Raw genomic sequence first — 17500 nt, 5'->3', positions numbered from 1 at the left:
TGTAGCATAAAAAATTCCTTTCACTGGATCTAATACCCCTTTTCCACCAAAAAGAACCGGGTGCTGGTTCAGAGCTAGCACTGGTGCTGGTTCAAAGTTGGTTCCACTGGCGAACCGTCTAAGAACCGGTTTGACTTTCCACCGGCTAGAGCGCCGTCACAGAGCCGAGTCTGACGTCACTGTATACGTGTCACGTTACACAGCAACGTTATCGCAGCAGCGGCAAACACAAACACATCAACAATGGCGGATGTTGCTTTACTGTTAATGCTCATGGCTTTGTGAACCTACATTAACACCCAAACGCGGCGAATCCGACGTGTACGTGCAGCTCCATGTAATCTGTATAAACGGAGGTTGTTATCGAGAAAGTACATAACGTTATTTTATCATTAACACAGAAAAAAGTTAGCCTTAGCATGTAGCTACTTACTATCATGTGTGCTGATAATGAATCATATCGTGGTAAAGTAAAAGTGTATTAAACATTAGTATACTTAAGGTACATTATCAAATGCGCTAACAGTAGCCCCGCCCACAGCCCCGCCCACAGCCCCTGACACAAGCGGTTCTTAAGTGTAGCCCAGCAACATTTTGGTGCTACTTAAGAACCACTTTTATTGGTTCAGAGCCGGTGCTTTGGCTGTCGAAAAAGAAAGAACTGGTTCTAAATTAGGCTCCGAACCAGCACTCAAACCGCCTCGGTGGAAAAGGGGCATAAGAGGTCTAAACCTGTTCCAGCTCGACAATGCCCTTGTGTTAAGGCTGGAGTGGAAGAACTTGTGTGTCCTGCGCTGAGCCCTGACTCTGACTCAACCCAAGCGAACAACTCTCGGATGACCTGGAATACCGACCTGACCCGAGATTTCCTCACCCAACATCAGCGTCTGATCTCATTAAAGCTCTTGTAACTGAATGAACACAAAAATCCCCACAATAACACTGCAACATCTAGTGGAAAGCTTTCTCAGTAGCGCTGAGCTTCACATAAAAGCAAAGAGGGAATTAAATGATGGTCAGTTATAGACAATCTTTTGGCCATGTTGGCAAACATCAACGTGAGCCAATCACGCCACAACCACACACAGATTCACAGAGGCACGATAACCATCTGAGTTACTGTAGCACGCTAAAACAAGCTTGCAGTAAGTACAATGGCTGTACAGAAGAAGTGTGCTCTCCATTTGCTTGTTTTTTTTTTGTTTTTTTTTTTACGAAACCAATCTTTACACAATCTCTCAAGTGGAATTGGACTTTCTAAACAAGACTTTGAAAAGCAAACTCTGAAGAGAACAAAGGCAACAAAACGTCTTGTAGGAATTTGAAAATCTTTACTGACTCAATAAACGCAGTGGGCCACAGGACTACAGTGTGAACGGAAACATTTTCAGAGCTCCATCTTTGAAGGACCTTTGGGTAGATCTGTCTAAATAAATGCATTTGAAAAAAAAAATGTTTGGTTATTGGCATGCTTGAGTCCAAGGGCCACTGTTAGGGATTTAAGCACCACTTCACCTCAAAGTATCTCCAAATCTTTGATTTTTTTTTTTATTTTTTATTATTGAATTCTGGCTTCTCAGCAATTCACCAGTAGACTCCGGGTAGCACCCACAAATCCAGACAAACACATTTTGCCTTTTTATCAGATTTTTCTCCTCTCGGGACTCTCAGCTGACCCAGATCCAAACATCCGAAAGGTGAAAAAATCCCCCCAACCTTCCCACTCTTCCCTATGACAGGTTTCTTTTTCTAACATCAGGGTTTGGCCTTTTCAAAGAAGACAGTCCTAGATCAGTTTAAATGGCCCTTTGTCTATCTGAAAATCCTGACAGATGCCAAAGAATCCCAAATGTCAGTGGGATGGCGATAAGGAGGAGATTTTCATCTGATCTACGGATCCTGTGGCACGGAAGGCTGTTGTCGACCCGATGAAGTGATCACAGGTGGCAGCGGAGGGATGTACTGTTTTTGAAATAAGAGGTCAAACTGAAGCGTTGGTGCGCTAACGAATAAAAATAGATGGGTTGCTGACATACTTGGTCAAGTACCATGTGCTTTGGGAAATTTCTTAGCTTTTTTAGTTCTTTCTAATGCAGATAGTGCCTTCCTATTGCAGAGTGTGACTGAGATGACTGAATGATAGTATTAATAAACAAAACAGTCTGGGCAAGGTCAAATGGAAAATATATGTACACTGAGAAAACCCGCTCAATAAATATGGAAGAAAAGACCACATTTTACACAAATAAAGACAACCTGAAATCATTTTGTCAGTTACAGCACACCTTGTCATCGAGCCGATTGTTTATATTGTCCGTCTACTCAGATTTACACGTAAACGCTGATATTTAAGCGCCTTCGGTTTTCTGAAGCTGTAGAATTAGCTATATATCTAAATGCTGTACAGGAGCTTTAGGGAAGTAAAGATGAGGATTGGGCAGCACAGAGTAATTAACCCAATAAGTCGAATGGGAAAGCAATGAGGCATTGGTTTAATCTGCCGTCTTCACTGTGATGTGATGAACAGTTTATATTTAACAGCATACTAAACAGACCCTCAGCCATTTGGCTAAATGCTCAGTTTGTCCAAGCGACCATGTGACGGCAGGTTGGACGGCGGGGGAAAAAAAGGTGATTAATTAACCATTAATCATGTGCAGCTGGCACATTTTTGGTGGCGTAGTGCACAGATCGTTAACTTGTATTATGAGCATCAGGGATTGTGTTGGGCCTCGGAGTCGGGTGCAGCGCGACCTATGCGGGGTGCTGAAACCCGACGTCGGTGTGTGACAGAATAACAAATGCTTTATATCTGCAGCGTTTCAGGCATGAATAACCGAAGTGCCGCCATTCAGCCTGGTACAATGTTAACATTTTTTGAAAGCAAGAATCTAGAGTAGCGGCTTGCTTGTAATGAAAATGCTGAATGAATAGATTAGCAATAAATGTGCAAATCAGACCTTTACGCACAAAAGGACAGCCTAAAATTCCCACTTCTAATAATCCTGCTAGGAGAATTCTGTAGAGAGGGTCATATGCCAAGCATGGAGCTGGAGAACACACGAGACGGGATTTCTGCATCAATCTGTCGAAGGAAGTCATTAGTCAATTATTCATGTGCTGTTACCGAAGGGATGCAAAGATCTATTTATATTTTAAACTAGAAAGAGAGAAAGAAAAATACAGTGTGCTGCAAATAGATACTGGTACGTAGGTCTGAAGGCATGAAGAAAGAAAGATTCAACAAGGTGTCGGCTGTAGCGAAGCTAGCAGATTTTCTGCTGTCAATCACGACGGAGCTATTTGCATTCCTAAAGAAATTCCATCCATTTCCCTCAGGAGACAGACCCGCTCTTATCAGCTGTGATCTGACAGTTCACAAAATACTCAGAGAAAGAGAGAGAGGGAGAAAAGGATGGGCCCCAGACATAAAGCGCTTTTGTTCCTCGAGAAACGATAAGCTGCATTAATGTGAAAATACGATGGAGGACATTCATTAATCGAGAGGCGGAGCAGAAACCAAAAGAGACGGAGAGAGAAATCTAGAATAGGGGACAACAAAAAAAGGAGGAATCACACATTTTAATTATATTGTATTTAACGTGGTCTTTAAAATCGTGGTCTTTAAAATCGTGGTCTTTAAAATCCAGTCACTCGTGAACGCTGACTCATGAACTTGTGTGAAGTAAAACATGAAAAATAAATATGGAGAATTAAGAATTCAAATACAAGAATTACACAAAAAAAAAAAATGTTGCCGTTAAAAGTGATTCATAACACAATATCTAACGCAGATAGAGAATTTTTAGCCTCAGTAAAGCTAAAATAATAACAACCTACTGTATATTACACTACAATTCAGTAAAACACCTCAGCCATTTATCTGCATACTGTACAATTGGCTGCTAAACCTGGCTAAACATGCTAAAGTTCCAGCTGTCATGTGTTCACCATGTTTTAAATTTAGACTGAACATGAATACGAATGATTCACTTATGTTGTATACAAGTTCATAAACTAGAGTTATGCGGTAACATTTACATTCCTAAATAATGTAATTTCATTCATTCATTCATTTTCTACCGCTTATCCGAACTACCTCGGGTCACGGGGAGCCTGTGCCTATCTCAGGCGTCATCGGGCATCAAGGCAGGATACACCCTGGACGGAGTGCCAACCCATCACAGGGCACACACACACACTCTCATTCACTCACACAATCACACACTCCGGACAATTTTCCAGAGATGCCAATCAACCTATCATGCATGTCTTTGGACCAGCGGAGGAAATCGGAGTACCCGGAGGAAACCCCCAAGGCACGGGGAGAACATGCAAACTCCACACACACAAGGCGGAGGCGGGAATCGAACCCCCAACCCTGGAGGTGTGAGGCGAATGTGCTAACCACTAAGCCACCGTGCCCCCCTAATGTAATTTCAGTTCAAGCTAAATACATGTACACACTAGCATCACACAGCCATTTTTCCAAAATATCTGAGGTAAATGTTGATACTGACAACAATTATATCTGGTTTTTGTTGTCACTATACCGTTACAATGTCTGTAGAAATGCCTTGACGAGGACGTTCTAGCTAAGATCCGTCAAATAGACCGTGCTACTTTCAAATGGGGTTCAAGGAGATAAAATATTAAAATCAACACTTCAAAAAGTCTGTGTTTTAGGGAACCAAGCACAGACTTATCTTTCTTATGTTCTGTAAAGCTGCTTTGAAACAATGTCAAATGTTAAAATGCTATACAAATAAATTTGCATTGAACTGAATTGAATTGAATAACAAAAAAGTAAGAAGAAGAAAAAGAAGAGAGGCTTCTTCTGACTTCTGAGACTGGCAATAAACTATGGATAATGGCGTCTCCAGGCAGCTGGCAGTTTAGCAGGACTTGACACTTGTATATCAGTGAGTGTTATACAATTAGGCTAATTAATTAGCAAGCTGCCGATGCAAGGCTCAGCTGTGATTAATAAATAAATGTACTGATGGTCTCATGGAGAATGAATAATTGCTTGAAAAAAAAAGAAAATGATCTCCTAACAAGCTTGAAATGAGTCACAACATCATTCCGTAGTCTTAATAGCACCTTTAATTATTAGCAGGAAGTTTATCATGAGAAATATTTCACCAATTCTGCTGTTGTAAAGGATTTATTTTGAGATGAATTTCCGCCTCCTCGGAGCTACATTATAATTAGCTTTGACGATGTTTTCATGGCAATGTAAGCTATCTTTCGCTTTTAGTACACGTTTACACAAGCACATACTTTACTTTGTTCATATTTGTACATATCGTCGCTGTCGGGCGGAAACCTCGTATGTCCAAATTTGGTCAATTTCATAATTTTTCACATATCGATGCTATTGGTCAGTCCCCACGTGGGTCTGTTATTTTTACAAGTTATTAACCAATCTAAAGTCTTGAAAATAGCTTGAGCGCAAATCTCATAACTCCATTGGACACTTCAACTGTCCACTTCTTCCTCACTCCGTGGGAGAGCTTCGCGGCATATTTCTCCTCAAGAAGAGTCGCAACGAATCAACACGTCTTCTGAGGTAAATGTCTTCAAAACACTGGGCTCAAAGAAAAAAAAATCTTGACCCCCGCTAGTTCTGGTGCTCGTCTGAGGACAGGAATTTAGCGCAAGACAATACACTGCAACGCGGACTAAACCCTGTGCACTGCAGATAAGGTACGGCGTTTTTTTAATTTCCTGAAAAAATAACGGTTTTGGAGATACGAGGATTCCGCCTGACAGCGACGATATACAAGCGTGCCTGAATTCAGCTAGTTTAAAAACTATGCTCATTAGTGGCGTACGGTGTGCTAATTGTGTCAGATTTAGAATGTGCTTGTATTTAACATATAACCACTGAGCTAGATTTAATGCTAGTGTGAACAAAATCCTGTATGATAGCTAGATGCAGTTTTAACAATCTGTGATGTAGAAAGAAGAAGAATTAGCTAGAAAATATGTAAGAAGTAACATTTCTAAACTTGCACGAATAAAAAAATTCACAATAGAAATCAGCGTTAATAGTTTTAAGCTAATTATAAACAGAGGATACTGCCTCTGTCAGCAGGGGGAGTAAGAGTGCAAAACACACACACACACACACACAAACACAGACACACCACTGAGGGATAAATAGCCTGCGTCTTGATGAATGATTATATAGCCTGCCTCTTGATGAATGACTCCTTCTGATTGGCGAAATTCTGACGCTGTTTCTGCAGCTAGCCAGGCATAAATCACCAGAACAGGAGGCTAGGGAGTGCCAGCAACAGCTTAGGAGCTCTATACACAGTCTCTCTCTCTCACACACACTTTTCCCCACCCAAAATTTTAAACATCTCATCATGTACCCTATCTGACCCTCCAAAATTGCGTCTGACAGCATCAGGAAAAACGCAGGCTGCTAATCAAACTGTCCATCAGCAGCTGCACGTATTATACTGGTAATAATGACCTGCCTTCAATAATGGGATTAGTGCATGTAAACCTGACCAGTGAGGGGAAATTGTAGGAGATTGGAAGATGGTGGAAGACAGAAAGAGTAAATAAAAAAAGAGAATAGAGTTTGTTGGGGAAATACAGTATGGGGATAGTAAGAAATCTTTACGTTCCTCATAGCTCATAAACAAAGATTTATTTATTTCTGTTTTTTATCGTTTTTCTTTAAATTTGTTGTACGGTTTAAATGTCCCCAGAGAGATACAATCCAAAGAAACCTTTATATTTCTAGCATTTCGCAGATGATCTTATCTAGAGTAAGTAATTAACTAACTACTTATATAAATATTGACTATTATTCTAACACTTTATTGTTGTAACAATGCTAAAAAAAAGAATTTTACATCATCTTCTAATCATATTTCTTCTATTAATTGGAATGAATTGAATACCTGATAACTTGATCTTCATCATTTTCTATCGCTTATCCGAACTACCTCGGGTCACGGGGAGCCTGCGCCTATCTCAGGCGTCATCGGGCATCAAGGCAGGATACACCCTGGACGGAGTGCCAACCCATCACAGGGCACACACACACACTCTCATTCACTCACGCAATCACACACTACGGACAATTTTTCCAGAGATGCCAATCAACCTACCATGCATGTCTTTGGACCGGGGGAGGAAACCGGAGTACCCTGAGGAAACCCCCGAGGCACGGGGAGAACTTCTTATTTTCTTCTTTTCTTCTTATTTAACTTCTAGATCTTATTTTATATTATTTTCTTATTAATTTTGAATTTTCAGACTTTAAATATTATTTAAATCTATGTTTTGGGGGAAAAAAATTAGGATAGGAAAATGCTTTACATAAAGTGTAGTATATTCGATTATTAAAAGTAATTAAAAAATAGCATTAATAAAAATAACTTCTGATCTATTACAGCCATTTTTAAATGATGTACAGTATATTAGGCAGTACTTATAAATATATTGTAATGTATTTGTGTGTTGCCCTGCGATGGGTTGGCACTCCGTCCAGGGTGTATCCTGCCTTGATGCCCGATGACGCCTGAGATAGGCACAGGCTCCCCGTGACCCGAGATAGTTCGGATAAGCGGTAGAAAATGAATGAATGAAAGAATGAATGAATGAATGAATGTATTTGTGTGTTTAACACATATATGAGGACCTCCAAAGTGCATAAGAAGATGGAAAAAACCTCTCTCAAACTGAGCACAGATTATTATACAATTCTCTCTCTCTCTCTCTCTCTCTCTCTCTCTCTCTCTCTCTCTCTTTCTCTCTCTCTGTGTCTTATAGGCCCAGCAGCCTCTGTGTCCTTCTGCAATGCTGCTGGATGGAAAATCAGGAGTGGATTCCTTCACCTGACTGTGATCTCTGTTCCTCTGCAGCAGCTCCTCGTCCTTCAGTCCAGAGCTGTTTGGTGTAATAAATATCATGCTATAAACACTAAAGTATACAGCCGTTCTATAAATGTTGTGACACAGGAAGCTGGATTGGCAGGAGCTAAGGGACAGCGAGGCAGCGGTCCGAACAGCTTGTGTATCGGCCCTAAATGACCAGCAGCCCATAATGACATTAAAGCCATTCTGCTCACTTCCAGCAAACCAGCAACAGATGTGTGTCACTGATGTGAGAGAGCATCAGACTCTGTGCCAAACCACATGCAGGCCAAATCATACCATGACACTACATCAAGGTAAAATAATCTAAAAAAAAAAACAGGATTTCATCATTTAAAATAAGAAATAGATCATTGTTGTTTTAGGAATCTCGAACAGGAATTTCTTTATGGTGTACCACAGGGCTCAGTGTTAGGCCAAATCTTATTACTGATTTATCCTGCTGTTTATCCTGATATAATGATTTCAAAAGAGAAACAAGATTATTTTTAGATCTGTTACAATTTAACAAGTGCTCTAATAGTGCCGTGAGGTCCAGAATTTGATTGAAAAAAAAATTCTAAATCAAAACGGTCATATTTAGGAAATGTGACTTGCTAATCTTCCACATTTACATAATGGGTTTAAAAATACATCACCTAGAAATCTGTGTACTTGATTTAGAATTATACTAACGGTACCTCATGCATGGCTACAAAACAGTTATGGGGTCAGCTTCTGTGTTAAGAGCAGGACTTTGCTGTGAACACTAGAAAAACAAAAAAACAGAAGTATTTAAAACTCATGGATGATTGCGCTTGACGATAAGAAGGTGTGTGTGTGTGTGTGTGTGTGGGCAGGTATAAAAAAAAGAAATAAATAAAAAAAATTCTGCATAAAATGTTGTTTAGATGTTTCCTGACAGGCAGTAATGATTAGATTAGATTAGACTCAATAAGATCAGATTAGATTAGGTCTTTCCTGCAGTTTTCAGTTTTTCACAAGATTTAAATTTATATGTTAAATGAATATAGAAATAAAAACAATTCAAAAAAACATATTTATTGTCTGATGTTAGATAACTTTCTTTTAAGACTATTTTGCTCAGATCATCTGGTAAATTATTATTATTATTCATTCATTCATTCATTTTCTACCGCTTATCCGAACTACCTCGGGTCACGGGGAGCCTGTGCCTATCTCAGGCGTCATCGGGCATCAAGGCAGGATACACCCTGGACGGAGTGCCAACCCATCGCAGGGGACACACACACACTCTCATTCACTCACGCAATCACACACTACGGACAATTTTCCAGAGATGCCAATCAACCTACCATGCATGTCTTTGGACCGGGGGAGGAAACCGGAGTACCCGGAGGAAACCCCCGAGGCACGGGGAGAACATGCAAACTCCACACACACAAGGCGGAGGTGGGAATCGAACCCCCAACCCTGGAGGTGTGAGGCGAACGTGCTAACCACTAAGCCACCGTGCCCCCCTATTATTATTATTATTATTATTATTATTATTATTATTATTATTATTTATATTGTTATTTTTATTTATTTTTTATTCCCTTCATAAGGTACTGTGATGATGGGGTGATACAGCTAACTGTTTATTACAGCTCGGATATTAATTTTATAATAATGAGTGCAGAGGGCACAGGGAACATGTTGGTGATTACAGAGTACTCAGTGTAATCTAATATTTTCACACCAAGAAATATGGATCTGCAATGAGCTTGTTTGGGTGTAATGAGCTTCAAAAAACACACAAATAAAAGAAAAAAGAAATTGACTCGTTTTCTGCACCGCAGTCATTTGGCTCCGGACCGTGAGCACGGCTATGTAAATGAATCCGTATTTTATTCATTAAAGTTAGGCATCTGCAAATGTTATAGTGAATATTAAACAATATTTAGTAAACAGTAAAGAAAGATGTAATTACGCCTGACTCCGGTTTATTGCTGGGAAATGAGCCGCAGCAGCGCTAAAATTAGGACGTTACTGATTCAAGGGTTTATTCACAGTACTGAAAAATCAGACAGTCTGGGTTCTGAAGAGAGATTTTCCTCTGTGGAGTTGGTGATGGTGTACGATACTAACATGTACAGTAGCAGTGCCGATGACTACGTGAGCTAAAGTCTGATCTGGGAAGATACTGTAGAGCAGCGGCGTCCAATCTCATCCGCAAAGGGTCGGTGTGGGTGGGTGCAGGTTTTCACTCCAACCAAGCAGAAGCCACACCTGATTCCACCTGTTTAATCAGTTGTTCTTGGCTTTTAGTAGACTCTGGTGTGGCCTCTGCTTGGTTGGAATGAAAACCTGCACCCACACCGGCCCTTTGTGGATAAGATTGGACGCCGCTGCTGTAGAGACACGGACGTCCAGCGTCTTTATCCGCACACTGACGTGGAACCGTTCGCATCTTCCCTTTACTTTATGTAGCAAATGCAATTGGTTCCTTCGGGATTTTGTTGCTTTTTTTTTTAATTATTATTGTTGAGTCCAAAATGCTAGACACAATTTTTCAAAATTGGACTGGAAATTTTTCAAAATGTGTAAATTTTTTTTCCAAAATCTTTATTTATTTATTTATTTATTTTGAAAAGAAAACTACTTGACTTGTTGAAATAACATTCGTCTTTTAAACTGTACTCATGTTAGACACGTGAACGTAAGTGTGTGTACAAATAAAGACGCGTCATACTTTTTATCCATTTATAGTTACATACCGTGTTGTGGATTTAGACTTTATAGCAGCTATAAACAGTCTTTCACCCACTAGCATCTCTGTTGTTCTCTGTTCTTTACCTCTGACTGTTACGAAGCGCTTACATTTGAAGCTCCTTCCAAAAAATGCTAAATAACTAAAAAAATCTTTCAGAAAACTTCACTAATCACAAAAAAAACAATCATTTTACATTGATTTATCACCCAAATGATGGATTAGAGGACATTTCTTTAGCATTTAATGTCATTTTTTTCTTCAGAATCAGTATCAACATCAATTGTCAGCTAGTTTTGTAGCTACAATAAATTGAGCTAATTTCATGTTCAAAAGTTCTTTAATTCTTGATAATAAATACATTATTTTTAATAAAGAATCAACAACAATAAACGCTACGAGAGTCTAGTTATTTTCGGCGTGCAGAGGTCGTCTTTAATTCGGGTGTCACGCGCTGTCGTTACGCTCGTCATCTTCAGGCTTGTGTTATATTTCGAGCTCGAGCGAGTTCAGGGATATATTTTTTTCTGCTCACTTTTCCTCTCTTGTGTATTGTAATTAGTTCGGTGGAGATTGAGTTAACACTCGAGCCGGTGAGAGCTCATTGAATGCGGGCTTTGTGCGTCCATCAGGTTTACAATTCAACTTAATAGAGGCTGTGATCCTTAACTCTATTGTGCCTTTGTTGGAAAACAGCAGGAGTGCGGCTCTCACAGACGTGTGTGTGTGTGTGTGTGTGTGTGTTTGGTACTCATTTCACTTCTCCCCCTGGGAAAGAACCAGTGTGATGATTGGCATCTGTACCCCCTCCTCACTCTACCCCGGTAATGAGCCCCCCCCAGGAAGCCAATGATTGGCTGATGGCATCTGTTGCCGGCAGCACATCCTGGTCTCTCCCTTGGCGACGCGGTGGCATCGCTACGCCCGGTTGCCCGGCGCTGGCTGTGGGTTTCGACCCTGCCTGTGCTCAGCTGCCATCTGTGCACGCCACCGTGGGGAGCCGCAACACATTGTCTGAGCTGTGATTAAAAAGAGAGAAAAAATCCGCAGCATAATCCTTCCTTTCCCAGAGACTGATTAGCGCCGTCACTGCGCTGTCCCCACGCTCCTCTAATTGGCTCTCATTTATTCCTAAAATGGATTTAATGAAAAATCCTGGTCAGCTCGTGTTAAGCGGCTTGCCGGGGAGCGATTCTGATTGACACGTGGTTAGAATTCATTTTTCAGCCACCGTAAAGGGGCGGGAGGAGAGCCGAGGTGCTGAGGTGAGGAAATTCGCCGCTGATGTTCTACGCACACGTCGCACAGCGTGTACGCTCACATACACACGCTTCAATTACATCAGGTCAGTCACGGAATAAAGATCTGAACCTGTCGGGATATTGAAGAGCTCTTTGTTTAATTAATAAACTGTGGTGTGAAGAAGATCAGGACGTCACTAATTTAATCTGAAACTAAAATAATTCTTTGTAGATAAGTGAATAAATCTGCATTTTCATTCGTAAAAGGATTCTACCCGACATATTGAGAAAATATTGTCTATAGGAAGCCATTAGAATGTGCCTGTTATTATTTATATAGTGAATTTAATAAATAAATAAATAAATCGAACTATATTGTGGGTGGCACGGTGGCTTAGTGGTTAGCACGTTCGCCTCACACCTCCAGGGTTGGGGGTTCGATTCCCGCCTCCACCTTGTGTGTGTGGAGTTTGCATGTTCTCCCCGTGCCTCGGGGGTTTCCTCCGGGTACTCCGGTTTCCTCCCCCGGTCCAAAGACATGCATGGTTGGTTGATTGGCATCTCTGGAAAATTGTCCGTAGTGTGTGAGTGTTTGAGTGAATGAGAGTGTGTGTGCGTGTGTGCCCTGCAATGGGCTGGCACTCCATCCAGGGTGTATCCTGCCTTGATGCCCGATGACACCTGAGATAGGCACAGGCTCCCCGTGACCCGAGGTAGTTCGGATAAGCGGTAGAAGATGAATGAATGAATGAATAATTTCTGTATTATTTATTATTTAATACATTATTTAAATTAAAATGTTCTCACACCGAGGGTTATCTGGCAAAGGGAATGAGACTCAGGGTAGCTCGATTAAGTGTCAAAAAATGAGATCTTAAAGTCTTAAACACACACACACACACACACACACACACACACACACACACACACACACACACACACACAGAAGTGTGTTAGGTCTGTTTGATTGATCCTGTGCTAATGATTTGTCAATCATACCACCTCACACATGCTTGGAACTTAATCTGTTGTGATATATACACCCATTTGCTCCCCCTACACACACACATACACACACACATACACACACACGACTATGTTACCTGACCTTATAGTGTAACTACTCCTCATGTCTCACTGCTGACTCTATAAACACACTGGCTTATCTAACATTAAACTCTAATCCAACACCGCTCTCTCTCTCTCTCTCTCTCTCTCTCTCTCTCACACACACACACACACACACACACACACACACACACACACAAATTGGGAAGAAAATATCAATACACACCCACAGAATTAAGATCTGCATTACGATAAGTTTTCCTACACGTCTGAGCTAGATAACAAGCAGCATTAAAATCGATAAAGCCGCAGCGCTTCAGTCGTACAAAGAATCGTTCTCAGTAACACCTTGTTGAGTTTTATTTAGCTTTATTGATTTTTTTTCCTTCTAAATATTTTATAACCGAGGCCTGAAATAGCACTGAGGATTCCTGAGTTAATTTGCCACCTGCTGCTTGTTAGCGGCTAACGCGACAGACTGAAACGCCTCGAGTGGACTGATGTAGGTGTGGAATGTGAATATCAGTGTGGAAATGCGACAGGAAGTTTTTCTCCTTTTCTTGTCTTCCGTTTCATCCCCGAGGTCTCAGGGTGGATGCCGGTAGAAAGGACCTTGATGGACGCAGAGGAGCTGACAGTTAGCGACTGATCCGTGCTTTAGCAATTTGACCGTGGGGAGCTGATCAAACACTGGAGAGGGGCATGAAAGTGCAGACGCTAAGCTTTGGGAAGAGCGTGTGGTGGAGAGACACATCAGAGCGCTGCATGAGGTCAGAGAAACTGAATCAACAAACAAGATCACACAGGGAGTGTGTAATCTGCTGTGAGTGTGCTTTGATATATGGAGACAGAGTCAGGCATATGAACACACACACACACACACACACACACACACACTTCAAGGATGTGCTGTTCCTGGTAGTACGAAACTTATATATGCTGTTTTATTATCTTTCACTCACTTCCTTCATCTGATATTGCTATTGTGCCAGTCCGTGAAGGAGGCGTGGCTTCTTCTAGTAAGTTACAGACAAGGAGGTGTGGCCTCTGCTTGTCAGTCACAGGTAAGGAGGCGTGGCCTTTACTAGTCAGTCATAGATTAGTAGTTTTGGCTTCTGCCGGTCAGTCACAGGTGAGGAGGTGTGGCCTCTGTCAGCCAGTAGCAGATTAGAAGGTGTGGCCTCTGTCAGCCAGTAGCAGATTAGAAGGCGTGGCCTCTGTCAGCCAGTAGCAGATTAGAAGGCGTGGCCTCTGTCAGCCAGTTACAGATTAGAAGGCTTGGTATCTTCCAATCAGTCATAGTGTAGGAGGCGTGGTCTCTGCCATCCAGAAGCAAGTTAGGAGGCGTGGCTCTATTAATCTCAGTAAAGAAATGGCAAAAATAGCTGCTATGAATTATTCCACATCACTGATTGGTCATAAACTGTGATGCACATTGAGTTAGTTGCATCGTTGTTGAAGACAAGACAGACGTCACTTATAGCTAATATATGTATACATCAGCAGTAATAGCGCTGAATTTACTCTTCCCACAAATATGCTCCCAACATCTGCCTCGTTACCACTAAACATCTGCATACCACCCTGTTTCACTGACTGCTCCCTGACCTTCCTACAGGACCTGCGGATCTGTGTGTGTGTGTGTGTGTGTGTGTGTGTGTGAGCAGATGGACACTGGTGATAATGACACACTGCAGAGTGACAGTAACAACAACTAATCAGCGTGCTGCTACCAGCTGCCACTAGCTGCTGATCTGGCAACAGTTTGTGGTCTATTAATGAAGCCAAACTATATAGTTTTGGGTTTATAAACTGGTCCTAGATCAGCACTCTTAGGCAACATCTAAGACAACACAACAAAATAATAATAGCAGTCTCTCACCAAGCTCGAGGAGTATAAGTTGGGCCATTGCCAGGGCGTTGCCTGCTTCGTTCTCTGCCACACACTGGTAGAATCCTTCATCTGAACGCACCAAGCCCAAAATCTGCAGGTTCCCACCATCCTGAAATTCGAATAGAGGAAGAGAATAGACTAATCACAGCCTTGCGAGCCAGTTCAGATTACAAGTCGGAAACATTGAAGAAAAAGAGAAGTATATCATGGCTTCATCGCAAGAAACTTTCTATTGTTTAAAATCATATAGTACTCACCACGATCTGGAAGTAGTCACTGGGGATGACTGCCTCTCCGTTCTTCATCCAGCGCACGGTGGGCTGAGGGTTACCTGTCACAGCACACTCCATCTCGATGTCCGAGCTCTCGTACGCGTACGTGTTGGACGGATAGTTCAAGAACTGGGGCGACACTGCAGGAAAACACAAAATACAATGACACATTGGAAATTTAGAAAGCTGCTGCTGTTGTTTCATTAGAGCTAAATAAAATATCTTTGAGGTGAATCAAAGCAAGGGAACACGGTGGCTTAGTGGTTAGCACGTTCGCCTCACACCTCCAGGGGTGGGGGTTCGATTCCCGCCTCCGCCTTGTGTGTGTGGAGTTTGCATGTTCTCCCCGTGCCTCAGGGGTTTCCTCCGGGTACTCCGGTTTCCTCCCCCGGTCCAAAGACCTGCATGGTAGGTTGATTGGCATCTCTGGAAAATTGTCCATAGTGTGTGATTGCGTGAGTGAATGAGTGTGTGTGTGTGTGCCCTGCGATGGGTTGGCACTCCGTCCAGGGTGTATCCTGCCTTGATGCCCAATGACACATGAGATAGGCACAGGCTCCCCGTGACCCGAGGTAGTTCGGATAAGCGGTAGAAGATGAGAGTGAGAGAGAGTGTGAATCAAAGCAGAAAGCCTGAAGGTTTGAGGACGGCATGAGGGTTGGCATGGTGTACGGTCATGTATACAGAATGCAGCAGATCGTGCCATCTTCTAACACACATATCAGCCAAAACACTGGCGTATTTATCTTCACACACAGTCCTGTGCGTTCCCTGATCGTTCTTGGCGAAGGCCCACAGATCTGCCTGGCAGTAAAGCGGTGGCCGTCTGTGCTTCGTAGATTTTAATGAAAACCAGGACATCATTCATGCAAATGGATTGTTATAAAGGTTTAAGTGCACTGATTTATGAATGATATATAGTGTTGTGTATGTACTGGGTTTGCTGTATGAATGTTTTATGAAGTACTTAAGTACTTAGAGTTTATGAAGTGCTCCATTAAGTATAAAACATGGAATTGTACACTGTAATTGTACTGTAAAGCTCTCAGCAGCCTTTACACAGAGACGACGTTCAGCCGGATATAATAAGCCTCAGGCTTTAGACGTGGCAGCTGTTTGACTGAACAAAATAGAAAACCAAGCCTGGGATTGATTGTTAAAAAAAAAAGAAGATCATCTTCATCATCATCATCATCATCTGACTATCTCACTTACTACATGCAACCTTTCTCCCTTTTCATTTCTTCTTCTCCCTCGTGTTTTACGTTCATTTACTGTATATACTTCCAAAAATTCCTGAGCTTCGTGTCCTCTGGAGCTTTTGTATATTTAAAAAAAAAGAACAAAAATCTGTGGATATTTAATTTGTAGAGTAGAATACAGTAGTAGCTTAGATGAGAGCTGGAGAGTAGAAAGATAGATTAGAATAGAATAGAGCAGAATAGAATAAAGCAGTAGCGAACCATCTCTCTCCACCTATCCCTATCTTCTGCATCCTTGACACATGCTAGTGGGTGCAAATGTCGAGGATGAGGAAGATAGAGATAGGTGGAGAGAGATGATTCGCTGTGGCGACCCCTGAAGGGAAAAGCCGAAAGAAGAAGAAGAAGCAGTGTAGAATATAACAGAGTTCACTAGAGTGAAATAGAGTTGAATAGAATAGATCGGAATAGAGTTTATTAGAGTACAGTAGAGTACAGTAGACTACAATACAGTGGAATAGAACAGAGTCGAATAGAAGTCTGTGTGTGTGTCTGTGTGTGTGTGTGCATGTGTGTGTGTGTATGTGTGTGTGTATGTGTGTGTCTGTGTGTGTGTCTGTGTGTGTCTGTGTGTGTGTCTGTGTGTGTGTATGTGTGTGTGTCTGTGTGTGTGTGTCTGTGTGTATGTGTCTGTGTGTGTATGTGTGTGTGTGTGTCTGTGTGTGTGTGCATGTGTGTTTGTGTATGTGTGTGTCTGTGTGTGTGTATGTGTGTGTCTGTGTGTGTCTGTGTGTGTGTCTGTGTGTGTCTGTGTGTGTGTATGTGTGTGTGTCTGTGTGTGTGTGTCTGTGTGTGTGTGTCTGTGTGTGTATGTGTGTGTGTCTGTGTGTGTGTGTATGTGTGTGTGTGTATGTGTGTGTGTCTGTGTGTGTCTGTGTGTGTGTCTGTGTGTGTCTGTGTGTGTGTGTCTGTGTGTGTATGTGTGTGTGTGTGTGTGTGTCTCTGTGTGTGTGTCTGTGTGTGTGTGTGTGTGTGTGTGTGTGTGTGTCTGTGTGTGTCTGTGTGTGTAAATGATTGGTCCAGACCTAAATCCAGTGCCAGTGTGTGATCAGGGTTCTACCTGGAACATTTCCAGGGCAAACTGTTCTGTATAATTCGAGCGTTATATATACAGCAGTTCCTGCAGAAGGAGAAACTGAAGAACCTTTA

General features: G+C 41.8%; 1 protein-coding gene across 1 annotated transcript in view; it reads right to left on the bottom strand.

Annotated features, from left to right (window-relative positions):
• Window positions 1-17500, bottom strand: part of dcc (DCC netrin 1 receptor) — a 255376-nt gene that overhangs the window by 99566 nt on the left and 138310 nt on the right. Inside the window, exons 6-7 of the mRNA XM_060863587.1 lie at window positions 15075-15229; window positions 14806-14926 (exon numbers count right to left, since the gene is read on the bottom strand). Coding sequence (XP_060719570.1) covers window positions 14806-14926; window positions 15075-15229 — 276 coding nt within the window. The remainder of the gene's footprint in view (window positions 1-14805; window positions 14927-15074; window positions 15230-17500) is intronic.

This window comes from Tachysurus vachellii, chromosome 26 (genome assembly GCF_030014155.1).
Source record: "Tachysurus vachellii isolate PV-2020 chromosome 26, HZAU_Pvac_v1, whole genome shotgun sequence".
NCBI classification, from domain to species: Eukaryota; Metazoa; Chordata; class Actinopteri; order Siluriformes; family Bagridae; genus Tachysurus; species Tachysurus vachellii.
The sequence above is the reverse complement of the archived record's forward strand: the minus strand, read 5'-3'. Positions and strand labels throughout refer to the sequence as shown.